At 39.1% G+C, this 26,177-nt stretch overlaps 3 protein-coding genes across 4 annotated transcripts in view; 1 reads left to right on the top strand and 2 right to left on the bottom strand.

Moving 5' to 3' along the window:
* LOC149482577 (uncharacterized) overlaps positions 1–10,207 on the top strand; it is a 28,763-nt gene extending 18,556 nt beyond the window's left edge. Inside the window, exons 2-6 of the mRNA XM_089703434.1 lie at positions 3,842–4,048; positions 5,504–5,707; positions 7,367–7,438; positions 7,727–7,939; positions 8,063–10,207. Of these exons, the coding sequence (XP_089559560.1) occupies positions 3,842–4,048; positions 5,504–5,707; positions 7,367–7,438; positions 7,727–7,936 (693 nt within the window). The 3' untranslated portion in view covers positions 7,937–7,939; positions 8,063–10,207. The remainder of the gene's footprint in view (positions 1–3,841; positions 4,049–5,503; positions 5,708–7,366; positions 7,439–7,726; positions 7,940–8,062) is intronic.
* A 91-nt stretch (positions 10,208–10,298) lies between these two features.
* Positions 10,299–17,435, bottom strand: LOC149482576 (uncharacterized). Of its 2 annotated transcripts, none has more exons than XM_089703431.1 (5): positions 17,229–17,435; positions 15,404–15,613; positions 12,515–12,715; positions 11,083–11,267; positions 10,299–10,676 (listed from the first exon to the last, which is right to left on the bottom strand). In XM_089703431.1, exons 1-5 carry the CDS (start codon positions 17,286–17,288, stop codon positions 10,544–10,546), a joined length of 789 nt encoding a protein of 262 aa, XP_089559557.1. In that variant the 5' UTR covers positions 17,289–17,435; the 3' UTR covers positions 10,299–10,543. The 2 variants fall into 2 exon arrangements, with proteins under 2 accessions (XP_089559557.1, XP_089559558.1); XM_089703432.1 differs by having other exon boundaries at positions 11,083–11,264.
* A 523-nt stretch (positions 17,436–17,958) lies between these two features.
* jef (major facilitator superfamily domain-containing protein 6 jef) lies at positions 17,959–26,137 on the bottom strand. Its single transcript, XM_089703375.1, has 7 exons — positions 26,024–26,137; positions 24,343–25,035; positions 21,340–21,532; positions 21,036–21,203; positions 20,646–20,795; positions 20,307–20,420; positions 17,959–20,014 (listed from the first exon to the last, which is right to left on the bottom strand). Exons 1-7 carry the CDS (start codon positions 26,110–26,112, stop codon positions 19,421–19,423), a joined length of 2,001 nt encoding a protein of 666 aa, XP_089559501.1. The 5' UTR covers positions 26,113–26,137; the 3' UTR covers positions 17,959–19,420.
* Between the last annotated feature and the right edge of the window lie 40 nt (positions 26,138–26,177).

Here is a 26,177-nt window from a genome sequence, read left to right as displayed (position 1 = left end):
CAGTACCGAGTACGATATATTATTATATGAACAAACTGTTTGTCTAGTTTTTGTTAAAAATATAAGTTTTGTATTTTTGTTTGAGTGGCTGTGGCCTGTGGGTCAATCATGCAACTGACAGGATTTGATCATTACTCTGAGATGACGTAGCGTCGTGTAAGGCGAGAGGTCGTTAGCCCCGCGCCGAGACGACGCTCAGAGTGCAGTCCCAGAGGCCAGGATGTGTGTATACTGTATACAATACATTTTGAAGAACTTAAATAATAATGAGAATGACTCAGAAGTTTTGATGAGTAAAATTTGTAAGTTTATTTGGATGGTTTATTGACCCGTGGTAGGTTAAATAGTACGATGAACTAAGTAATGAACAAGAATGTCGGTCAAGTATGAAGAGCATGCGCGCGAACGCACGCCGACGCCGCACGCCGCCCGTCGAGCCGGGGCTCCGCCACCCCGATCCGGTGACACTGCATGTCCGAGGACACTACACAAAACGCGAACCATTAGCCTTTATTGATTTTCTTATACCATTCTAACTTCATCCATTCGCGGTAAACACAAAAGCACCCCATTGCTATTAGGCCTTCTCTATAACACATTTGCAAAGTTTGTAAGTGCATTAGTGAGACAACATTATTATTTTCCAGTTTCATATTTTTACTATAATATTTGAGATTTTGAACTTCATTTTATTGAGGTTGATCAAAATGTATAAATTGTTTGTATCGTTTTATTTCTTCATAAGAGTAAATATTATGTTTTATGTTATTGTTTGAAACGAAGTATGCATGATAGATTAAAAACCACTGCATCAATTGTAAAAGCAATTTACGATATAACTGATACAATGAATGCTGCAAGGTTTTCAATCGAAACAAAAAACCGTTCATTTGTGTTATAAGACGAAGGAGATAATGAGGAACAAGAGTCCAATTATAATTATGGTAATTAATTATTGTATCCTTTAGAGTTTCCTAATAAAATGGACTTTAATATAAGTAAATAATACAATGCTTATGATTAAAATAAAGTACTAAAGACATGCTGTTGCTAGTCTATTCTACGATAACGAAACGGATATGCAACTTTCATGATTCTTTAATAGAGCAGATGTAAAATAGTGGGAATATTATCATATTTGAACAAAGCTTTTAGTCGTTTGCGCGACTGCGAAAAGTGTGCACTTGTTTGCTTTTCCTTCTTCATTTTAGAAGCTTTATTTTTATTTTTCATTGTGCGTTTTACGTACGAATTTCGAGCCTAATTTGGATGAAACAATGGATTTGAAGAATAAAGGCAATTAAGATTACCAACAACAAGCCGACAAGTTGTCAGATGTCGGCTCTGAATCTCCGCGACAAAGCACACGCTGCAGCTGATAGCATCTGCAGTTTGCTATCTTCAAACTCACTAAGTACCATAGTAGTAAGTAGTTATAATAGATACCCATTTTTTAGCTCTCTAAAAAAGTTTTATAGAACACTCGCTTTCTGCTTTCGTCTTTGTTCATATGCTCTACAATGGCTCTACAACTCATATTGATTTTTGAATTTTGTTCAAATAATAAATATTTTAACTTGACCTAAATAAATTTGAAGTTTGTCTCTATTTTAAACATATCTTAATATTATTATTCTTCTTTTCTTAGTATTAAAAATATTTGAAATGAAATATGATAAAATAATAAGCCTCTTAAATTTAAGGTGGCTTCATAATCCGCTCTTCCTTTCACAACAATGAAAGTGCTTGTCTTTGCCCGCCCCTTGCTCGCCCACAAAGTTGAAGACATGGTTGAAGAGAACAAAATTTAATTGTTGCTTTTGTTTGAAATCAAAGTGAAAAGAATCACTTGGTTCCAAGTAGCCCTTAAGATAATGCCTCGCAAAATTCGTGGAAAATGATACGTGTTCCTTGTTCGTTGGAAATATCGTATTTGATCATTGTTATGCTTCGCGATCAAATTATACTCATTGTCAGCTATAATTAATTTCGATCAGCAATTATCGCTTCGACCGCGACGTTAAATAAGAGTATATATTTACACTTTATGATATTTTTATATTTAACTGATACGCAGGCGCGTACAGTAGGTACTTAGGGTATTATGTTTAGTAAAAAAATCTCATACGCTGTCTCTCTTCATATTTTCACACCAAAATTACTAGTAAAAAGTTGCACAGAAGTGATTGATAGATAATAAAAGCCGCCTTTGGAAAGGGAAACACCACTGGCGACCGAAGCATTTTTTCGGGTAGATAGTAGATAGTAGATACTCAATGGAACATATTTAATTACCATTGTATATGGACTGTAAAAAGCGCTATTTATCTTAATAAGCAAAAACATTGCAAGTTCAATTATAGTGATAATAACTCAATTGGCTGCGTGTTAGATATAAATAAAATACAAAGTAGGAAAATTGGTACTAATTGTGCGACGCAATCTAACCTCGCGTTTAGTAAAAAAATCGTATTGTTAATCTATCAATATAAATTAAATAGGTAGTGATAATTTGTATATGATACCATAAATGAGTAAAGATTAGATTATGTATTTTATACTTAGATATATTCTACGTTTAGGTACAATATCTCAAATTAAAAAAAATATTCTTGTATTATCCTACTTCACTAGGTGTACATCATCATCATCACTACATATAGTATAAAACAAAGTCGCTTTCTCCTTCCCTATGTCCCTTTGTATGCTTAAATCTTTGAAACTACTCAACGGATTTTGATGCGGTTTTTTTAATAGATAGAGTGATTCAAGAGGAAGGTTTTAGTTTATAATTTATTAGGTTTTAGACAAAGCGGGCGAAGCCGCGGGCGGAATGCAAGTACGTCATATAAGTCTTACATACGTACATTGGTTTTGATATGTAAAACAGATCATTCGTTGTTGCCAACAACATGTTAACTGAAAGGTAGATGGAATGTTAATGAGGTTCATCGGATGCACAAACGAAAGCTTTGTGCGAGCGGAGCGGAGTCGCTAATCTCCCGCCACTCTCCTGCAGTCTCGCAGTCCTAGTCAGCACTCGGCTGAAGGAGACGATTCACGAATACCAATGTCATCGTATCATGCGATGAGCGGGTCGCGAGGTCAGGCGCTTGATAACACTCATGTATGATGCTCATTTATGTTTAGTTCAACCATAGTTCAACAGTTTTCATTTACAATGTTATTTCAATAATTGCAAATTAGAATTAATCTATCTAATCTTTGTTTTAAAACAAGACCATTATCATAATTTGATGACGTAACATTCCTTGTTCGAACTGTTGGAGTGCCGTTGCTATATTTTATATTGTTTTAAACCCGGAAATAGTCTTGCTCTCAAGTTTTTTGCTATAAAAATTTCCGCACTCAAGATTTTTTTAGGTACCTACCATTATTGGTCTTAACAATTTTATGGTTTTAAGCGTCTGTTTTTGTACTTATTCAAGATGTTTGTTTTAGTTTATGAAACTCGGACGCTTTTTCTGTAGAAACCAATACTTCCAATACTAAAATCAAAAATGTTTCCATTTGATGATTTGAGGTCGGCGATGCATCCACTATCGTTTATGACAGCCTAGTGTTTGTTGAATTTGCCCCCAAGTTTCATCAGATAGTGGATTACGAGTATATTGTTAACTATGTATAGTTACCTTTTACTAGATAGATGCAGCCCATATTTTCTGCATAACAACGATACTACGGCCTATTGTACCTACATTTGATACCTTGAAACTGAATTTCACACATTTTCACAATTCGCATAGGAACATTCAAATGAAATATGAGATTCGTGATAGTGATTCATCGGTCAGTAACCGTTCACTTTGTTGCGTTGCAGATGTACAGCGGCGCGCTGCTGGCGACGGCGGCGCGGCTGGCGTGGGACCCCAGCACGTACACGTGGTTCCGCTTCCTGGCGCAGGCGCAGTACCGCGTGTCGACGGGCTACGTGCTGGGCGCGGGGCTGTGGCTGGCCGCGCTCGTGTACCTGGCCGCCGCCGCGCTGCGCCCGCCGCGACGCGCCGCGCCCGCCTGCCTCAACACGGTACCTCCTTTTGAACTCTTGCTTTGTTGCTTTTGGATATTCAGGCAGTTATATTTTACGTTCCACTGGTCGATCACCGTGGGCCACCTTGGCGCTTCTGTCAGCGAACGTAGCAAAGAGCTTTCATTAAAATTGGAGATAAAAGATCGGAATATAAAATATCTCAAAGAAATCCTATCCGCTTTTTTTGTATTAGGTAATATTTGAGTAAGTACCTAATTTTAATATATCGGTGAATATTGATCATACAATTTTCCTAGTTTTAAATTTATGGCCTTTCACAGGTGTGCTACATAAGATGCCTTTATTAAATTGCGTATTATGTGATATTAATGAGTTTCAACGCTATAACTACACGCTACTTCAGATACGTTCCTGATACAACGCATGTTGTTCGTATTTATTAGTCAAAGGTCTGTTCGTTGTAACTTGATACTGATCTTTGACGCGCAAGTAACAAATAACAAAACATCCGTTATGACGCTGTAAACCGCAAACATTCTATAATTCAAGCTTAGGCTTTGTAATCGCTCAGCCACCGTTCTGCCAAAATTGCGAGACGGATAAAAAGCAAATCTCGTTATGGTTTGTTAGCCGTCGGCTTCGTCCTCAACGTCACCGTTCTCGTCTGATCACGCAGCTATTTCTTGGCTCAATTTCACGGACAACGTTTTCTTGGAAATCATGAATACAATAGCTAAGACCTTGCCTGTTCTACTCAAATTGTTTAAAATTAAGCGTTCAACTGAATAATTATGCAAACAGACGAAACAAATTAATATTGATTTTTATAAATTTCACAGTAAGCGTTAGGTAATATTTCTCCTTTTATATACTTAACTAAGAATTATTATAAGCCATGCTTATAATTCGTAAACAGCACGAGTCAATACTTGTTTTTGAAATCGAAGAACATTCGCATAGCCATGGAATTAAACAGCGTTTGAAAACAAAATGAAAGGGAATTTTGTACGCACATACGGCTAATCGTCTATGAATAAGCAAAATGTTTCAACTGTTTCAACCGCATTAAGTTGCCTTTAATCTTCAAAGGCTTGAATTATACTTTATATAAACACAGTCACAACAAATGTATGCATAATGTGCGCGTGTGGGTATGAAATATTAACCCGCGATATTTATATAATTTATATTTGATTAAAAGCGAAAGATATAATTCTTATCATCATCATCAGCTTATAATATACGTTCCCACAGCCCACTGCTGGGATACGGGCCTCCTATGATAGAGTGCCGGGTAAAGATATCATAGTACCTCTATATTCTACAATATTTCATGTTTTGTTAATCTGTTTTACAATTGACACACTTCTTTAAATTGATTTTTACGAAACGATAGACAAACATTGAAAACTTTAGTTAGGGTTTAGCACAGATAGTATGCTTCAATAAAGCTTTTCATAATGTTTACATTGTTGTTTGTCGGTTGCGCAGTACGCGGTGGGCGTGGCGGTGCTGGCGGCGAGCGAGGTGGCGTACGGCGCGTGGATGGCGGCGTCGCTGGCCGAGTGGTGGCGCAGCGCGCCGCAGGCCGAGCTGGCGCGCCACGGCATGGACCTGCTGCACGACATCAAGCCCGCGCTGCTGGCCATCGACCGCTACCGGGACGTCGCCCGCCCCATCTACGACATGATCGAGGCGAGTGCACCACATGCCATCAGCCATGTCATAACCACTCTCTTGCAATCTATGGGGGAGGCCTATGTCCAGCAGTGGACTCGTACGTCTGAGACGACGACTCCCTTGCCATATATAAAGGTTTTAAACTAAATTGCTTTCTTTCATTCTAAAAGCAAGATAAAGGTCACCAGCCACTTCAATTTTATAATTGGAATATATTACTGAGTAATATATTCCAATTATAAAATTATTAATTAATATGTTTACATTGTATAATAATTTAAAGATACACAAAATTATGAGCTCTGAGCGACATCGTATTATCCAACAGTGATACGGCATACAGCTTATAAAAAGTTAAACATGTGACATTAGAGCACATAATGTTAGAGTAAGCATTGCATTGTCATTGAATTGAGTTTGTCTTTGTGAAGCAATTGAGATCTATTGATCCATGTGAACTGTATAATTGGGAGTGTTGACCCGCGCCTCACGTCTCATCAGTTTTGTATTTTACAAAAGATGCGGAAAACCACACATTATAAGAATTATGAATAATTATGACGGTGCAATCTACAATGTGTAATAGTGTATAATGACAGCCACATATTTTATAAATTATTTAATGTGTATTTATAGTCCATTGTAAAGTAACATTTGGGGTCGCGTTTTTTAGAGGACGCAATTTTATTTTTTTGATGTGTAGGGGGGGTCAGTGTGAAGCTATCACCAAGTTTGTGGGGTCGCCACCCTTGTCCCACGGCCGCCATCTTGAAAAGAGCGGTTGATATGGTTTTTACGATATATCTCTTGAACTATATATTTATCTGATATAAAACATTGTTAGCATTATTTGTTGCAAATTAATTTCTCTACAACTTCAGTCGAGTAACTTTTTGTCGTAGAACTATAAATAAAAAAAATAAAAATTATAAGCGAAAATGTTCAGAAATTAGAGATATTTATATTTTTCAATAAAACTTTTTTTTATCATTTTACGAAGACATTATATCAGACCATTTTTGTAGATTGTTTTTCGAGGAACAACTTTTATAAATAACATTTTTTCATTACGTCAATAGGGTTTTACAGCGCTCCGAAGTGAGTAGGTACTATTTTTCAGTGCTATTAGCTATACCTATATTACACATAAGTATTTTTTTTTAAAAGACCGGACCTGTTGAAAATCTTTTAATAATAACCGGTGCGACACCTATTACTAATTTTGTTTGTATGTACCATGTTTTTAATTAACTTTGATCGATGTACATGTTCGCTATTTCGAAATATCAGATTATTCAATGATTCTATATGCATAATTTATGAAAACATTCGTAGATGACCGGCGAAAACAATGTTACGTTTTTCCCTTATATTTAACAAATTGTGATTCACCTCCTGCCAAGAATTTTAGCATGTAACTGGTTTTACCACATTGAAAAACATACACTACGAAACCAGCAAAAGCTAAAGCAAAATTATGTTAAATCAGTAACACTCTCAATTTTAACTTATTAAATTGTAATGTAAGTACCTACTGTTGTTCAACCCGAACATCTTCGTAAGAAAGGTTAGATAGTTGGGATAGTATAGGTATAGTTTTTTTATGAATTATTTGATTAGATTGAAATTACATAAAGTAATGTTGAATGTAAATAAATGTGTGAAATGTTTCAGGAGGTGGAAGCGCGGGCCCCGAACAACGCGGTGGTGATAGCGGTGTTCGGTCTCGTCGCCTTGATCCTGCAGGTAGCTGTTGATTACATTCTTATTAACTTATATAATATTAATAAATTAATAAATAAATATTTGCTTTTATACACCTACATGTCATTACTCATTATGTACGTATATATTTATGTTCTACCGTACTTTTATTCTTGAGTTTAATGCTTTCCGTGGTAGTCTAGAGAATATACTAGAAGAAATCGCTATGTAGAGATCCAAAGCATACCTATATGAATGAAATAAATAACATATTGTTTAGTTAAAACTTATAAGTAAATTTATTATAACATATTTTGTTGACTCGTACAGATAGCAGCGTTTATAATGGCGCGTCGCCTGGCGTGCGCGGCGCGCGCGCGGCCCGCGAGCGCGGCGGGCGAGAGCGGCAAGGCGGGCGGCAGCGGGAGCGCCAGCGACGACAGCGACAGCGAGCGCGACCTCGACTCGCCGCGCAAGCCGCCCGGCTGGCACAAGTCCGCCAACCTGCGCATGTACACCATACTCGACAAAATTTTCTAGCAGGTATGGAATTTGAGTGGAAAATTTCGTTACTTTAAATTGAGAATTGGGTACTTTAGAAAATATTCAAAAGACACATAATATGTTCCATACATGTATAAAAATTAATAACATTGTGTTTTTCAGGAAGAGGACGAGTCCACTCGCGGCAAACGTCGCGACAGTGGATCTCGTCCTAAAGTTTTGTCGCGAGTGGAGAGCTTCGACGAGGTCGGCGAGGAGAGCGCGGGCCACTCGAAGCGGCGGGGGCGCGGGGCGCGGGGGCGCGGCGCCCCAGCGGAGGGCCGCGGGGGGCGCGAGGCGCGGTGGGACGCCGTGCAGGCGCAGTTCCGCGCCACGCGCGCGCGCCCCTCCGCGCCCGCCGCCGTGCTCATCCTGCACGCGGACCTCTAGCTCCCCCGCCTCTAGCTCCCCCGCCTCTAGCTCCCCCGCCTCTAGCTCCCCCGGGGAGTAGGGAGCCTGTGCAGCATACGTTTGGAACTTTACCTTGTGCCTACTGTCTTGCGCATCGACGATCTTCCAAGCCGACTCTCAATAATTATGCATCTGCCGATCAAAGCCTCGTTTGGCGAAAACATTCCATTTACTTGATAGTTTTGCTATGCACAAAGTTTCTTAAATATTTAAATACAGTACCTGTCCGAGTAAATAATGTGTATGGTATTCGAGTTATTTAAAAGTTTCGGTTGAATTTGCACGAAACCTATACCAAAAAAAAAATACTACAAAAGGATGCATTACATACTAGGATCGATATTGAAACATACGAACGAGCCCCTCGACCCTCTTGCGTGTCGATTCTTGCCACTTTGCGGACTCACTGCATACAAATGCATAGCGGGTACTTATGTAATTGAGCCTAGGGCCAGATATGTATTTGAGAAACGAATTCAAAAATACTTAGCTTTGCGCCGAAATCAATGTTCGTTGGGTATGAATTACAATAATTAGCTTTTAAAAGCATAATAAACTATTTTCAATAATTGAAGTGACTTCAAGGAATAATATAACTATAACAATAAAACTAGAGCTTGGAACTTTTAGCCAAGGTCGCCTCGCAAAGCGTAAGATCGAATTCGCGAATTTGCCAAATGTGTTATCTAATATCTTACCTGCGAGTAGCGGTGAAGCCGCAGTTAGGCTAAGTGCGATATTCCTAGTGTTCATATTATACGTGTGAGATTTAACGAATTAATTCAAACGAAATGAGTTTACGGACACTGCCATTGACAGAGGAGACTACTTATAGTTTTTTAATGTCCTAAAATATTTTTTAGAGTAAAATTTATTTAACATAAATTGTAGTTTGTCAAGTGTCCTTCTGCTCGTTTTTTAGTATATAATTTGAAAAAGTGTACAAATGTAAAGCCTCACTCGCTGTGTAATTCGTCAAAAGAAAAACATCTTCCGCCTCTAATCATTCCATTAAATTACTATTTTTATCAAAACGATTACGTAGCGAGTGAGCCCAGTTCGAGTTCACCCGTACCTATTGTGTTCGTCGACAAGGCTAGTGGCCTCGTGTTATAGAAAAAGCTGTTAAGCTGTTAAAGGCTGTTTCGGAACTCAAGTGGATAGAGCCTCATCGAAACATTTCCTCGATCGAACGTTAGCTGTAAAACAGACTGCCATATTGTTTATAGTTAGCCAGTAAGTGCGGTACCAGAGTACTGACCTATAAGTGATATCTGTAGAAGATAAGTCATATCAACGTTTAAACTTTTTATTGTTCTTTTTGCATGTATTACTCTAATACGTAAGGTATTTTTATGTACTAAGGTTTTCTATTTTATTTTGGAGTGGTGCTGAAACACTGCATTTCGTACGTAGATTTATAATAATAACGTGCACAACGGAAGGAGTCGTTTCTTATAGAACTTCTTCGACAACATTTACGTAAATATAGTTAAAAACTTAAAAGTTATCAATGTGAACGTGATTAAAATGCACAGGCAGTTCAATCCCGTACTCCCACTCTTCAAAGGAAACAGTTGTTCTCTTAATCACGTTGCATTGAAGCGTTAGTGAAGTAAGTCATCTTCCACAATATTGTAATGGTTGTAGACACGTGGTGCCAAATAGCTTTAAGGACCGCCGCGGCCCGGCTCGCGGGTCCACACTCAGCGGCGCATCGAATCTCATACTCTACTTTTGTAATAGTATTAATCAAAAAATGTTCAAGTATGTTACTAGACAATAAGTAATGGCGCACGTCGCCTCAAACTAAAAGATAAGACTATTCAAGCAATAAAGGAATATTTTTATACTGTTCACAGGCTTTCATTTATTCTATTTCTACTTCCCCATCCTATCTTTTATCTATCTTTCTGATAAAGACTTAAGCTAAAAAAATTGATGATAATAATAATTATTATTTATTTTATTCATTCACATTAAATTTAATGTACATAAAATTAATCCAAAGATGCATTGCACAGTCACTTCAGTCTTATATAATATCGAGGCACATAACACCGTTCCTTATAGCTGGCCCGAGGTCGAATCGTTTCGATGGGGGTACACTCGGTCTCAGCGACCGCTAGGTCACGCCATGTTCACACCGTGGTCGCGGAACGAATTGACGCATTGACAGTGAGCTAGGTGAGGTCACAGCTGGCCGAGCGTCCGGTGGATGACGATCTCGTGCGTGTGGTCCGCCGGCCGCTTGTCCACCAGCATCAGCCGCCCGTTCTTGTAGACCGCGCGAGGCTTGCCACGCCCGTCTTCGCCCTTTCTTAAACTGAAAGATATAATTTACACATTACTTAATTTGTTAGTAGTAGTTAGTAGGTATATATTTATTATAAATTCAAATTGATAAAGTTACGTTGGTTATCAACTCGAGCTTTTAAAGCATAAGAAGCGTAAAAGCTTTAAAATAATCTAATTCTTATCTCTCGTTCCTATCTTTACCACGAAACGTTGCTACACTCTAACGACAATATTGACGAGCTCTCTAATCCCCCCTGTCTGGGGTAAACCTTACTGCTTACATTTATCATTGTATTTTACGCAGTATGATATTGCAATTTTACATTATCATACATCTTATCAATAATGAAGCAGAACAAAGACAATCCCCACGATATAATACCTACACTTTTCATGATGGTATTATTGTGGTATTATGCATCATGTATGTTTACCTGAGCGGGGTGGTGGAGGTGACGAAGGAGAGGCTGGTGTAGGAGTGCGAGCGCGGCGCGGCGCGCGGCGTGCCCAGCGCGGCCAGCAGCGCCAGCAGCGCCGCCAGCAGCTGCAGCGCCGCCAGCACGCCGCATGTTGCCGTCAGTATGGGCACGTTGTGCGGCAGGTCCGTCTCCGCTTCCTGCTGAACATTACTTATACGTCAGAAATGTATAATATTATCCTGAAAATATAAAGATAAGGGCTTTTTGTGCCGGCCGTATGTCGAAAACTTCATAAAGTGACTAAAATTAAACTTTGAGCAGTCTTCGAGAAAGCAATAATTATGTCAAGTCATTTTGCATCGAATGGTACGCAGACCTATATTAATATAATATATTAATATATTATAGGTCCGCTATATGTATGTATATATGCTACAGTCAAAACCCTGAACCAGTCGATATCCTTATTGACGGTTATTAAGCTTATTGTCTAAGGGCGTCGGTTAATTATAATATCCTTATTGACTGATTTTATCTGATAAAATCAGTTAATAAGGATATATGTCTCTATTACGGAAACTATTTTTTTTTGGTGTCAAAGGGCTCAGGCCTCAGGATCTCATATCTTTAGATCTTCAGAACCTTCAGAACAGGGTACATACAGATCTTAATTTATTACATACTAGCGATCCGCCCCGGCTTCGCCCGTGGAACATATTTACGTTTTCTCTACATAAGAACAATCCTCGTACTTCAAGGAATATAATAAAAAAAGAATTATCGAAATCGGTTCAGCCGTTCTCGAGTTATGCGCTTACCAACACATTTTGCGATTCATTTTTATATATAAGACTAGCAGTCCGCCCCGGCTTCGTCCATGGTACATATTTACGTTTTCTCTACGCAAGAACCATCCTCGTACTTCAAGGAATATAATAAAAAAAGAATTAACGAAATCGGTTCAGCCGTTCTCAAGTTATGCGCTTACCAACACATTTTGGGATTCATTTTTATATTAAAGAAGATTATTAATGTCAACTCTATGTATATTATTAGAGTACCTAGTTAGATGAGTAGAAATAAAATTGGAATGCCATTTTTCCAGCTAAAGTTAAAAATTAATTTATGGGTCAAGGTTTATGCTTTTAAAATAAAATTATTATGTACTTCAAATATTCATATACAATTTTGAAAAGCCTCTTGCAGAGTTTCCTGCCGTTTCATCACCGTAACTGTTTACTGTAAACTGTTTTCCGAATGGGTGGTAGTTGGTAAAAATATGTATGTTATGATTTTCCAAATTCCAATGTGCCTCTAGAAGAAGTATATTTTATTGACTAAATAAATGTTTGAGTTCGAGTTTTAGAATACGACTAGCGTGTCGTAAGGTGATGTTTTCTGATATGTTCATGGCGCTAAGCATAATGTGGCAAGAAGCGCAACAGACCTGAATGAGGTCGTTGAGCTTGTCGGGCAGCGGGTGCCAGTGCGCGAGGTGGTCGAGCAGCGGCTGCAGCAGGTCGGCCAGCGCGGCGGCGCGTTGCAGCTCGTGCGCGGCGTCCGAGCGCGCCCACACGCGCGCGCGCGCCCACAGCCACGCGCCCGCCGCCGTCTGCGCCACTAGCACGCTCCCCACTCCCGCCGCGTACTGCACACCACACAAACGATATGTATACTCACTATAAACATGTTCAATATTACACAAAATAAAACTTACAAAATTCTATGAAGGTAAAACTAAGTAGACCACGACGCGACATGGCGTATTTCCAAACTATACATAGCCAGAACGCAACCATAGGAAACTGCTCGTGTATAGGTACTTTGTAATGCTGTTTTTAAGTTTGTTATTACAATATATACACGAATTTTGCGTCCTGATCGTGTATAATTTGTAACACGGATGCCTGCTTCTTCATTCCAAACTATACACGATCAGTACGCAAAATATGTATAACTATATGTTTACTGCTAATAATTTATTATTAGATGGCAAAAAAACCACTTATGTTGAATTTTTACTTCCTAACGTAAAAAAGTTGAACAGAGATATTACCTTGAACGGGGAGGTATTGCATCCTACAGAGTCTACTGTATTTCTAGGGTTAACATTGGACGATAAACTACAGTGGGGAGCCCCGCTGCAGGTAAGCTTAGTTCAGCTGCATATGCAGTCCGAAAAATAAGGCATCTCACCGATGAAGATACGGCTAGATTAGTTTATACTATGGAGTTTCTTGCCGATTCTTCTCCATAGATACTGCTTTCCGAATCGGTGGTAAATGTTAAAAATACTACATATGTAATGACGATTCGAAAGTGCTACTAAATAGTAGTCTAATTTAATAAATGAATGTTTGAGTTTGAGTTTATTTCAGCTACTTTCATAGCATTATGTCCAATGGAATTCTACTGTGGGGCAGGGCTGCAGATATAGAAACTATATTTATCTTACAGAAAAGAGCCATTCGCTCTATATATAATTTACGTTTTCGGGACTCACTAAGAGATCTCTTTAAGAGCTTACACACAAGAGTAGGAGATAGACACCGTTTTGGCACAAGGAACAGAAATAAAATTGAAATGCCATTTTACCGGTTAGCCAAAGTTAAAAATTCATTTATGGGTCTATTACAACAGAAATTTAAAACTTATGTAAAAAATATATGCCTATTATAGCATTAGGGAATATATTATGGAAGATGAAAATCCATGGAGGGTTGTCGCGTAAGAACCACAGGATAGTTGGCATATTATGATATATTATGTAGTTTGATATAAATTATAGTCCGGGATACATCGCCCATTTTTGCAAGTGATTACTATCAAGCTAATTTTTCGTGAGTAGCTTTATTTTGATGAGATGCCCAATAATTTCATGTACGAAACTCTCGATTGTGGTAGCTTACAGAGGTAACAAGGATAAAAATTTTTGATTTGACGGTTCTCAAATATTTATTACGCAATTTGTAGGACAATATGTCTGTTGAATTATATAAGTATTAAATAAGTGAAAATAAAAAAATCAGCTGGTTAGTAATCATTTATGATGACTTCGTTATCGATACACATTGGAAAGGGGGACTCTTTGATCAAACCATAGATTTTGTAGGACAAAAAAAAACATTCAGTTAGTAATTAATATTTGAGAACCATCAAATCAAAATATTTTATCCTTGTTTCCTCTGGTAGCTACCACAATCGAGAGTTTTGTACATGAAATTATTGGGCATCTCATCAAAATAAAGCTACTCACGAAAAATTAGCTTGATAGTAATCACTTGCAAAAATGGGCGATGTATCCCGGACTATTACATATTATGTAAAGTTGAATTGTAACATTGACATGATTTTAATATAAAAGAGCAACTATGGAGTTTCTTGCCGGTTTTTCTCCATAGATATTAGATACTGCTTTCCGAATCGGTGGTAAATGTTAAACATACTTATGTAATGACGATTCAAAAGTGCTTCTAAAAGAAGTCTAATTGAATAAATAAATGTTTGAGTTTGAGTTTGAGTTTATCCTATGTCCTTCCTCAGGTATCAAGCTATCTTTATACCAAATTTGAAGTAAATGCATGCTGTACTTTTCGAGTTTAGCAAGGACATACATACACACAAACAGACAAAAATTCTAAAACTGTTTTTTTTGGCTTCGATATAGACTCACGCTCCAAGTCTTTTTTTTTGAAAAAATATTCATTGCACAGTTTTGACTTTCATACGATTTCATTATACATGTATGTAAAGATGATTTTACTTATATTATAAGAGCTTTTTTGTTTTAGTATGGCTGATACAATGCTCATAAATCATAATATTATATAACATAAAAACAGTGCAAATAATATGTAAATATACAAATAAAACGGGTGTAAGACATAATATAGTACCTACGTGTTATTTTCGTTTGATGCTGATACAGCTACATTGATAAGATTTGATCGATGACCGTGTACATTGTGGATTTTTATATTACGATTATAAATTATTTGTAGAAATATTTGACTCATACAGGACACAGGTGCGTCACAAAGGTGACTGTTTCGAATAGAAAAAAATCTGTTACAGGAATGAAATGAACGCTTTTTAACCAAAGCTTTTTCCATTATTTTGTAATATGTAGTTTGTTTCATGCACTTTCGATAAAATAGACCAGAGTCGATAATTTTTGAAACCAAAGAAAAATTACAGTATATAGGTAGTATGAAACCCATAATAGAAAGGAAATAGACGGGAATAGGATAAAAATAATGAAATTTGTGTGTATTGTAGAGTCAGTCACATATTTTATTGGCTAAGTGGATATATTATAACAGTGTATAGTGCACACCACATAGAGCAGCAGCCTCCTGAGCTGGAGGCGCCTCGTGCGCAGCGCCAGCAGCGCGAGGTGCGCCAGCGCGAGCAGCGTCAGCGCGGCGGCGGGCAGCAGCGCGGCCGCCACGCGGAACTCGCGCGGGAACAGCTCGCGCGCCGGGATGTACAGGCTCGGGTCCCAGCGGGCGCGCGCCGCCAGCACCAGCCCCGCGCCCACGAACACCTGCCGCCAACCATACACACCCACCTCTCAACTCTCCTTCATACCATGTTCATACATACAAAACCGGCTAAGTGCTAGTCGGTCTCGCGCACCGAGGACTCCGAACAAACCTATTTGTTATTATGCTGTAACTTTGTTACTTTATGCTTTTAGCAATTTTTCCTTAATCTGTGCTAATAGACGTTGCTTTTTACCTTTATTTTTGACTAGCGGTCCGCCCCGGTTTCGCAAGTGGTACATATTTCGCAATAAAAGGTAGCCTATGTTCTTTCTCAGGGTCTAAAGAAAGTCAGTCTGTGCCAAATTTCATCAAAATCGGTCCAGTAGTTTATGCGTGAAAACCATACATACATACATACAAACCTTTCCTCTTTATAATATGAGTATAGATTATGTGTGCATTGGAATTAGTACCCTGTAAGTTTTGATTCCCTTGTGAATGTTTTAAATTTGCGAAAATTTGCAGCACAAACTGCTGTATCTTTTAATTGCGTTGGGAAGTTTGTTTGGACCGTAGACTTGAGTATTCAATAGTATAAATTTCACCTTGATACATCCATGCGTTCCTGAGAATAAGGGTCTTGACAGAGAGACTGACAGAAAAACAGACGGACAACAAAGCGATCCTACCTATAAGGGCTCCGTTTTTTTGAGGTTCGGAACCCTAAAAATATGGCAGTACTTCCCTTCTTTATTCAATACTAGCTTACCGCTCGCGGCTTCACCCGCTTTTGTCTAAGACTTAATAAGTTATAGGACTAAAACCTTCCTCTTGAAAAATCTATCTATTAAAAAAACGCATCAAAATCCGTTGCGTAGTTTTAAAGATTTAAACATACAAGGGGACATACGGACAGAGAAACTATGTAGTGACATTGTACCTTATTTTCAATAATTCAATTAATAGATATAGAATAAGCACCCTAATTTTCAATCAAAATATCAGTTTAATAAGTTTCAGTGCTTTTTTTTCGGTGAAATTTCTACTTTTCGCGGATGATGAAAAGAAAAAATTACATTTCAGAAGATTTACAATAGACATCTTTTTTTTCACCATTCTACCTTTTCTGATAATTTTCATCCTACTAGTTAGTAGGTACCATTAATTACTTTTTAATTTTTTTAAAGGCTTCTTTCTACTCTGGCGTAAAATATTACTACACTTTTTGATTTTGAGTTCGTATAGATTAGTTTGAGCTAAATGTGTTCGTGATACATACACGTTATTTTATGCTCCGTAGTTGAATCATCCATACAAAACTTAAAAAAAGTGTATGACGTGTCCGCGTTTCATAAAGGTTCGTAAGAAATGGTATAGTAATATTTATAGTTGCTTATTGAAATACGATACGAGTATTGATTAATTGATTTTTCTGAGACTAGATGGCGCGTAGGTAGGAAATATCTGCTTGCTAAAATGGCTTGCATATTTTAATAATAAGCTTGTCAAATTAAACATACGTGTGATGTTCTGCTCGTTTTATTCACTTCTTATTAGTAAAACGTGGTAAAACTTCATTCATGATTTTATAATCTTGAAAAGGGCATGAAGTGTAAAAAAAACTGTAGATAAGATTTCTTAGCGAACCATCATTAGAGGATTATTGACACAAACCATTAGGAGGAGGTTAACGTGCAGCAGGAGCGTCGGGGCGAGCTGCTGGGAGCACCCCATCGTGCCGACACACACACACGCCCGTTACACGCGCACACCACACTCGCACTTTGCGGATACACAATAGACACTATCACAATGTTCGGAATACTAATTACTACAGGCAATACGCCTGACGAGACTCGCGCCGGCTGCACGACGTGCTCTCCTCGCTCCTAGGAAGAGGAGTCATGTAAATAATCTTATCGCTATCGTGCTTATCATAAAATGAACGTTTACCATTGTTGTAGATTGTACGGCCAAATATCATACTTGACATACATATCACTTTATTATTTGAGATTGTTATAATACTGAAATTTTGTTTAGGTGCCCAGTAGCACCTTAGAGCATGTAGAACGTTTCCCAAACTTCTTTTTCATAATAGTGCAATTAATCAGTGATACTGGTTAACTGGTTCGTTACATAGAATATAAGTAGCTATGGTACGGGAGCTAGCAACGTTTAAAAAAAAAAACATTTTAGTATAGTTGGGTTTTAGATATACTGTTTCTCTTGCTATTTCGGTTAGAGTCTGGGCTGTCTGGCTGGCGGTAGTGGTTGCGTTTATTAGAGCGGACAGGAAAATATACTTAACTTTAAAGTCATTTATTAACGCGTAATTTTTAATGGACGATAGATATAAAAGATGTATTTTGAGGTCTTGGGCTAGTAAATAAAACTAACAAAGAATACTTCAATATTTATTATTCGAAATTGAGAATGTCAAATGTCCGCGAGCGACGCAGCGCACAGGTGCGAGCCGCGCCGCTGCGGCCCAGTGCAAAAATATATAACTGTGCCGCTTACAATGCGCAAGGAGTACTTTACAACAAATGTATATCATACACCATATAGCTATCCATAAATATCTACTTCATAGTCAACAAAAATAATAATTATAGTGAGGTGGTCGCGTCGTCCGATCCGTGCGGCTTGCTGCGTCTCGCTGCCGTTCGTCGCGGCTCGGGACGGGCGACAGCGACAGCCTACTGCGTACATCTACTCATCACACCATGATATGACATCGTATATTATACTTGTACATAGAACATACAATTATTTTTATATGAAGTACTCTCACTCTGTCTGTATGAATTGAACTAAACACAAAACGGCGACAGTGAATACGTCGCCTAGCGACAAGGTACAGAGATGTCTACATTATATCTACAAGGTATATAGTCTATGAAACGTCCATAATTCTAGTTAACGATAAAGTTTACAATAATAAATATACGTTTTTGTGTGCGCTACGGCCGGAGGTCGCCAAGCCGCCACTGAGGACTTGTCGCAGTAAAATAAAACATCTAGTGGTCGAGTAACAGTAGTATTGGACAACAATCATTAGCCTACATTGATTACTACGTGAGCGTCGCAGCGGCTCGCGGCGGGCCGCGCGGGCGCCGGCTGACGGCGACTCGCTGCTACGTACATTCACTGTTCGAAAACACTTTACATTAAACACTATACATAAAGCAACAGTCATTTTTAAATATTTTTTACACCATAGACATCCAAATGGTAAAAAGGTATTGTTTAATACTTTCGAGTAAATATAATAATTCTAACTAATATTTTATTTTATTTATTTTTCAATAAAAAGCTCCATAAATTTAGTAGGTTACAATAGGAATAGGTTACGAGAATACCACTCCTTATACGCGATTCCACATAAATATCGAGGGACATTCATTATTTTAATATCTCACATTTATTTAATACAAAATAAATGAATAGAACCATGAAACATTAAGATTCTATGTAGGTAATAATATCTAATAATAATTAATACGATCATATTATTTTAGAGCAATTTTTTTTTAGCTTTTAGTCATTTTATGGGGCTCACAGAGATTTAGGCAGGTTTGGATTATACACATTTATACAATAATATAACTCCTCAGATTATACTAATGCCAGTTACATCAGAGTTCACGTCAACCTTTAAATTGAAATTTTAGAACGTATTGAACGATGGACAATGCTTTAGTAGGTAAATTTTTTCTTAGATTTATTCAGATCCCAATGAAAAAGAAATACGATCATAGAATATTTATGGCGACCGGTTTCATTAACATCCATATAGGCATGATTCTCTTCTGGAATAACAAATTAAGGTAAATTAGACTAAACATGCAAGAGTCGGGCGCTTATCGGTAGGAGGGCGCGGGCGCGCGGGGCGGGTCGCTCACGAAGGGGTTGGCGGCGCGGCCCGGCACGGCCAGGCTGTCGCCGGCGAGGCTCTGCGTGGCGCCGTAGTTGTCGTGCGCCGCCAGGTCGGCCAGGCGCGTGGAGGACAGCGCGCGCGGCAGCGGGTTGGACGGCACGCCGTGCGGGGCCAGCACGCCCGCCTCGGCCACCGCGCGCGCGTCCTCGTCGGGCGCCACGGGCGGCGCGCCGTCGTCGCCGCGGAAGTTGACGAACGCGAAGGCGGCCAGCGCCACGGCGCACAGCAGCCCGTAGCCGGCGAAGGTGCGCGTGGTGCCCCACTTGGCCACGGCCACGCCGCCCAGCACGGCGCCGCAGCCGCGCCCCAGCCCGTGGTGCAGGCCCTGCAGCACGCCCTGCGCCGACGAGCGCAGGCGCGCGGGCGAGCCGTGCGCGATGTACGAGCAGCACGCCGCCCACACGGCCGCGTGCGTCACGCCCTGCACGAACTCGAACGGCAGCACCCACCACGGGTCCGTGAGCCACGAGATGTACAGGAAGCGCACCACGTTGCCGGCCAGCCCCAGGCACAGCACCTGCGGGTCGACGACGGTCGCTCTTACTGCGTCTTCTATTGCTAAATCTATCTTAGCATATAGTGAAGCAAACTTTCATGCAATTTGGCATATTATCTATTAACAATATCCTGTTTGTTTCTGGAAATTAAATTTTGAAAGATCATAATAATTTATAACCTGCCTAATTATAACAATATAATATGTATTATACTCTGAAATGTGTACACTGTACGGGAACAAATTTATTAAAAGTTTGAACTTATTGATTATTTGGAAACTGAATTATAAATATTTCAATACAAATTCATACCTTCACATGCCCCATCTGAGTGATCAGTTTGAAGCTGAAGAAGTAGGCGAATATCTCGGAGATGTGGTTGATCACAGAAGCCACTCCGAACAACGTTGGCGACCCGCCGATGTCCTGCAACGGAAGAGACTCATTTATTCTGCTATATAATGTGAAAAAATTGTTATTTCGATTCGACAATGTCGACCGAAATCCTCACTGGCAATATTTGCAAAATCAAAGTGAAATATGACCTTACAAGTCATGTTTCGGTCCTGTTCTACCTAACCACAAAAGATTAATCCGACGACAACCCTTAAGTACGAGTGGTTAGGTATTCAAATTAATTAATTTTATTACCTGGAGATGCCAAAATAGGAACGTAAAGATGAGGCCGATACCGAAGCCCATAAACCAGGCGACAAGCAAGAAGGAAGCCGCCTTCACGTTTTGAAACTGCCGCAGGACGGTCACCCACTCGGGCATCTCGCGCGTGGTCTGGGCGAATACCTGTGAACAATTAACGTTTGATCATTTTATTCTTCATCTAATTCCTTAAGATAACATTTCCTGCAACAACTGTTCGTATAACTGTTATCTTTGTGACATACACCAGTCGGGACTAGTCGACCGAATATGTCAGTGTTTATGATATATTCGGATAGATCATTCTATTGTATTTATTTCGAATATTGGGGTTCGCAAAATAATAATAATGTGAAGCTAGTTTCCCAAGAAGAGCTCGAGTACCTTCGCGTGTTGCAGCGGCGGCTGCTTGGTCGGCGGCGCGCTGGTGTCGAGGCCGGGCAGCTGCAGCTGCGCCGCCAGCTGCTCCTGCAGCCGCTCCTCCTGCGTGGGCTCCACCGCCGCCGACTCGGCGGGCGTCTCGATGCTTATCGCCTCGTACTTAAACTTTATCTGTAAAATGCGTTCGACGCTCTCAGTTCACTAATAAAACGACTCGATACGAAATATGTTTTTGGATTATATTCTGTAACTGTGCCTTATATAAATAAATAAATAAATAAATATTGCTAAGAGTCGGGCAATTCACCTGCGTGGCAGTGATGAGAGCGGCACCCATGAGCACCGAGAATGTCGCAAAGCAGATGGTGTAGTTCTTCTCGTAGCGCTGCGGGCCCCCACACGGGTGCGAACTGAACGCCGTGCTGTGGTCGAGAGCGATGCCCACGAAGAACATGGCCAGCCCCCAGCCAAGCGAGCCGAACATGCGCTGGTGTCCGTACCTTAGCGACAATAATAATTATTGATGTCGTAATTAGTGAACATGTTATGTTATAGTAACTAATCATTCTACGTTCATTTTGTTAATTAATAATATTTATTGTATACTAAGTATGTAGTTATAGTAAAAACATGAATGTTCTACAGGGTGTCCTAAAAAGTTGTGATGAACGGAAGCTGGGAGGTAGAAATTCATAGTAGCAAAAGAAACCATTAAAAATGATAAAAGGGCATTCAGGCATTTAAAAGACAACTTTTTACGGTGATTTCGCACTTATAAATACATTGAGCAACAGCGGGGTTATTTTAAAAATTTCTTGTAATTAAACACCTATTTACAGCTGTACTCCCAAACTGATAATGCGCATAGAAAAATTCGTCACTGTCATATTCCCCGAGCCTCCGAAGACGATATGTATATAGAGTGGTTAAATGTATTTTCTTCATGTTTATTACAATTGTGAGTTTCATTGTGATTTTATGGTAAAAGAGATAAGTAACGAAATTTGTTTCGATAATTCAATGTAAGTTAATAGCGAGGATAAGCCACACGATTGCGAATATATATTTGTTGTATTGATTTACTTAGAAAATTCTATACTTAGAACTATTAAAGTGTCTTACTGAAGCTGGCGTAATGATGGATGTATGGAAGGTTAAAATAAGACAAAGTTTATATTAAAAAAAATGATTTTCAAACACTGGTTTACATTTAAATTGTGAAATCTAATCATTAAAATCTCAGTCCAAATGATTAACAGAATCAGGGATTATCTCTATTTCTGATATCGTAGAATAATCAGAACTTTCATTATGCTCTTATTAATTTTCACTTTCCCCACTGCTATCTGCTACCTGTGTAAATAATCATTTTACCGGAAAATTCAACTTTGAAACAAAACTAAGAAGGGTAACAGCAGCTCTATATAATTTCATACAGAGATAATACGTGCGGTCACGACCAATATATAAAGACGACTGACGGATTTTTGAATTTTTTGACTGACAGGCTACCGTCACCTATCGCCCGAATTGTTTTCGATTGTGTATGACTCTGAATTGACTCCTATTTCTTTCAAACAAGGTGCAAGATGCAAGTGCATTGTTATTACGATTCAATGATTCGGGGTGATTCGGGTGTTTTGAAAATACGATAATTAGCGAAGATCTGCATGCGCATTATTAATTTTGGAGTACTGTATTGGTTTTAATTTGGTTTTAATGATCATCATGTTAATAAAATTTTTGCACTTACCCCATTTAGATTTCAATTTTTCGATCGAAGCCTTCTGAATAAGAAAATTAAATTTTGAGGGTAGCTACCTGATAGATAGCAAGTTTTTAAAAGCCAAATGGAAAACTTTTTTTATGTGATTTTATTTTTTTATGGGCCCTTGAAGTTGCGAACATACTGGGTAATTTTATCTTTCTTTGCATTTAATTCTTTTGCACGCCTCATAAGCGAAGCGTTGAGGTGGGTACTACTGTCACTTCGCGCAAAACATCTGATTTTTCAAACTTAAAATGTCTTTATGTATCATACATTGCACTTGTAAGATAATACATACACACACATATTAAGAAAAAACACTATTTTTAACATTCATGATATTTTTGATGTCATTTTTGTTATTTAAACTAGTTAAAAAACAGTTTAAAAAAGTTCTGTCTTGGACGTCCGTGTGTCTGTATGTGCGGAGGATTTTCTTGTTAACACGATAGCGACCGAAATACTTTACTAATCGAGTCTTTTTTTTCTCTTACGCTTGAGTATGCTCAGGAATAGAACCCTTTCATTTTTCAGGGTCTGATTCGATGTGGTTTAATTGTTATTAAATAAACAAAAATAATAATTAATAAATAATTATTAAAAAAAAATTATGAGGCGTGCACTTTTGGATTTTCCAAACTATTTTTTATTCCATTCGAAGATCTAACGATAGTAAATGTTACCATACTGAATTGGCCTATCTTTCAGCTTAGCACACAAAAAATCAAGTATCTAGCGCAATAATTCACGTCACCATAAATAAAAATCTCATCGTACTCAGCGATAGATGAAAAAAAAGTTTGGAAAATCCAAAAGTGCACGCCTCATAATTTTTTTTAAATAATTATTTATTAATTATTATTTTTGTTTATTTAATAACAATTAAACCACATCGAATCAGACCCTGAAAAATGAAAGGGTTCTATTCCTGAGCATACTCAAGCGTAAGAGAAAAAAAAAGACTCGATTAGTAAAGTATTTCGGTCACTATCGTGTTAACAAGAAAATCCTCCGCACATACAGACACACGGACGTCCAAGACAGAACTTTTTAAAACTGTTTTTTAACTAGTTTAAATAACAAAAATGACATCAAAAATATCATGAATGTTAAAAATAGTGTTTTTTCTTAATATGTGTGTGTATGTATTATCTTACAAGTGCAATGTATGATACATAAAGACATTTTAAGTTTGAAAAATCAGATGTTTTGCGCGAAGTGACAGTAGTACCCACCTCAACGCTTCGCTTATGAGGCGTGCAATTGAAAAAAATGTCATAACTCCGAAAATACGAAAAATCGCAAAACATTCATGGGGATGATTCGGATAGCCCTCTAGGTCCTCTACCTCCCAGCTTCCGTTCATCACTACTTTTTGGGACACCCTGTATAATTTTGATCTTAATATCTCTGTATGTACCATGTTTATATGCAATAAATGATTTATTTATTTATTTATATTTAGTACAATTAATATGTTGTGTTATAAATTATAAGATATCTCTTCTTTTGATGTTAGAATGTTTAAAAAATGACGATTACCTATCGGCATCCTCGCCGAGAAGAGTGATGACGGCAGAGTCAGCCAAAGTGATGGCAGGGGCGCTGAAGAACTCGCCGATCACGACGAGCAGCAGCAGCAAGAAGAATGTCTTTTGTATATTCGGAGTCGTGTAGACGATGAAGGAATGCAGCGGAGTGACCCATTTGGAATTAGTGTCAGGGTTGTAGTTTTCGGCGTCGGACACGGGCAAGGGCGAGCCCTCGCGCCCCGCCGCCGGGCCGTGGAAGGAGCGCGAGTAGGTCATCTCGTCCTCGTCGTAGCTCGGCGCCACCAGCACGTACGCGGTGCTGTTGACGGGCTGCACGCACGCCACCGCGCTCGGCTGCACCCAGCTCAGCGGCAGCGTGAATATGATCCAGGCCCCCAGCGAGGCCAGCAACAGAGTTCGGCCTTTCTGCCAGCGGTCGGCGAGCCCGCCCCAGAAGGGCGCCGAGAGGAACTCCACGAACGGCCTCGTCCCGATGAGGAGCCCGCACTGGCCCGCGTTCATGCCCATCTGCTTGAAGTACACGCCCATGAGCGGAAACAGGGAGCCGAAGGCGGAGTAAAAGAAGAAGTAGAACGTCTTGACGGTGAGCAGCTCGGGGTCCACGGTGCCCGCGCCGCACATCATCTCCAGCAGGTCGCTGCGCCCGCGGACCTTGTGCGTGGCATCCTTGGGGGCGGGATACCTTTGACGACATTGTTAATCATTAAATAAGTATAATATTTTATTCATTAACTAGCGCGGCTTCGCACGCCTTGTAGAAAACTTAACAAATTATATACTAAAACTTTCCTCAAAAATTACTCTACCAATTACAAAAAAAACACACCAAACTCCATTTGCATGTAATATGCCGATTTGACAGCGACAACCACTTTGTTTTATACCTAGGTTTACCTACTTTGTATGAAGTGATATATAAATTTCTTATAAATATATTTGGTATCGAGTGTTTGTATTAATCAATTAATTAAAACATATTTATAGCTTAATTGTAATTTAGGCAAAATAAACAAAATAAGAAGTTGAATGAATATAATTAAATTATAATTGTTAGCTCTTAATATTTAATATAGTCGAGGTCGTTTTCCAATTTATTCAAGTGGCTACTATAAGGACATAAGGACTCTCATTCCATGCAATTTGATAAATATGTTATTAGGTACCTACTTATTTTGTATTCACAAAAGCAATTCGATACAATACTCATTAGTTCATTACCTATAGGAAAACTTGGAAAGTTCTATTCTATCAGTTTGATTTCACTATGCCATGTTGATCTAGCGTTTCGTACTTAAAATAAAACTAATGTATCTCAATTACAGAAACGGTAAAGCACAAATTATTGGTTTATCGTTACATAAAATGGCTACCTCTTTTACATATTATTATACCCCTGCTTCGAAAGAACAATTGAAAACGATGACGTAAGATAAGAAAAGAGAAACTTAGCAGGTATCGAACGATACGTCATGTTATTTTTACCGTGCAATTACCACGGGTATGAATTTTTGTACAATTCATGTTCCGATTTTGTATTTACTGATATAATATTCATCTTTAAAAGAATAATCATTAGATATTTTGGAACGATTCGTCAAATGAATGTTCGGTCACACGCAAGAGGTACAGGCAGGGGATAGGGAGTCGGTCGGGCGACGCGAGAGGCGCACCTGGAGGTGTCCACTTCGCCGAACTCCTCGGGGTTGACGATGGGGCGCGCGGCCCCGGCGCCCAGCGGCGCTGCGCCCTGCTGCTCCATGCTGCACCGCGCGACTGCCGCCCGCCGCCGCCGGCCGCCGCCGCGCGTCGATAGCACCGCGCCGG

Source organism: Colias philodice, chromosome 14 (genome assembly GCF_061535455.1).
Source record: "Colias philodice isolate Cphi_HAF_F1 chromosome 14, ilColPhil1 Martin Lab GWU primary, whole genome shotgun sequence".
In the NCBI taxonomy this organism is placed as follows: domain Eukaryota; kingdom Metazoa; phylum Arthropoda; class Insecta; order Lepidoptera; family Pieridae; genus Colias; species Colias philodice.
This window is presented reverse-complemented; position numbering and strand designations above follow the sequence as displayed.

Excerpts from the sequence above, each read along its gene's own strand:
- LOC149482576 (XM_089703431.1), bottom strand. The coding sequence starts at position 17,288 with ATGGGGTGCTCCCAGCAGCTCGCCCCGACGCTCCTGCTGCACGTTAAC. Across the intron at positions 12,716-15,403 it reads GGAGGCTGCTGCTCTATGTG|TACGCGGCGGGAGTGGGGAG; the intron begins GTGTGCACTATA and ends TGTGGTGTGCAG. Across the intron at positions 11,268-12,514 it reads AGCTCAACGACCTCATTCAG|CAGGAAGCGGAGACGGACCT; the intron begins GTCTGTTGCGCT and ends AGTAATGTTCAG.
- jef (XM_089703375.1), bottom strand. The coding sequence starts at position 26,112 with ATGGAGCAGCAGGGCGCAGCGCCGCTGGGCGCCGGGGCCGCGCGCCCC. Across the intron at positions 21,204-21,339 it reads CTCTCATCACTGCCACGCAG|ATAAAGTTTAAGTACGAGGC; the intron begins GTGAATTGCCCG and ends CGCATTTTACAG. Across the intron at positions 20,796-21,035 it reads CGCCGCTGCAACACGCGAAG|GTATTCGCCCAGACCACGCG; the intron begins GTACTCGAGCTC and ends AATTGTTCACAG.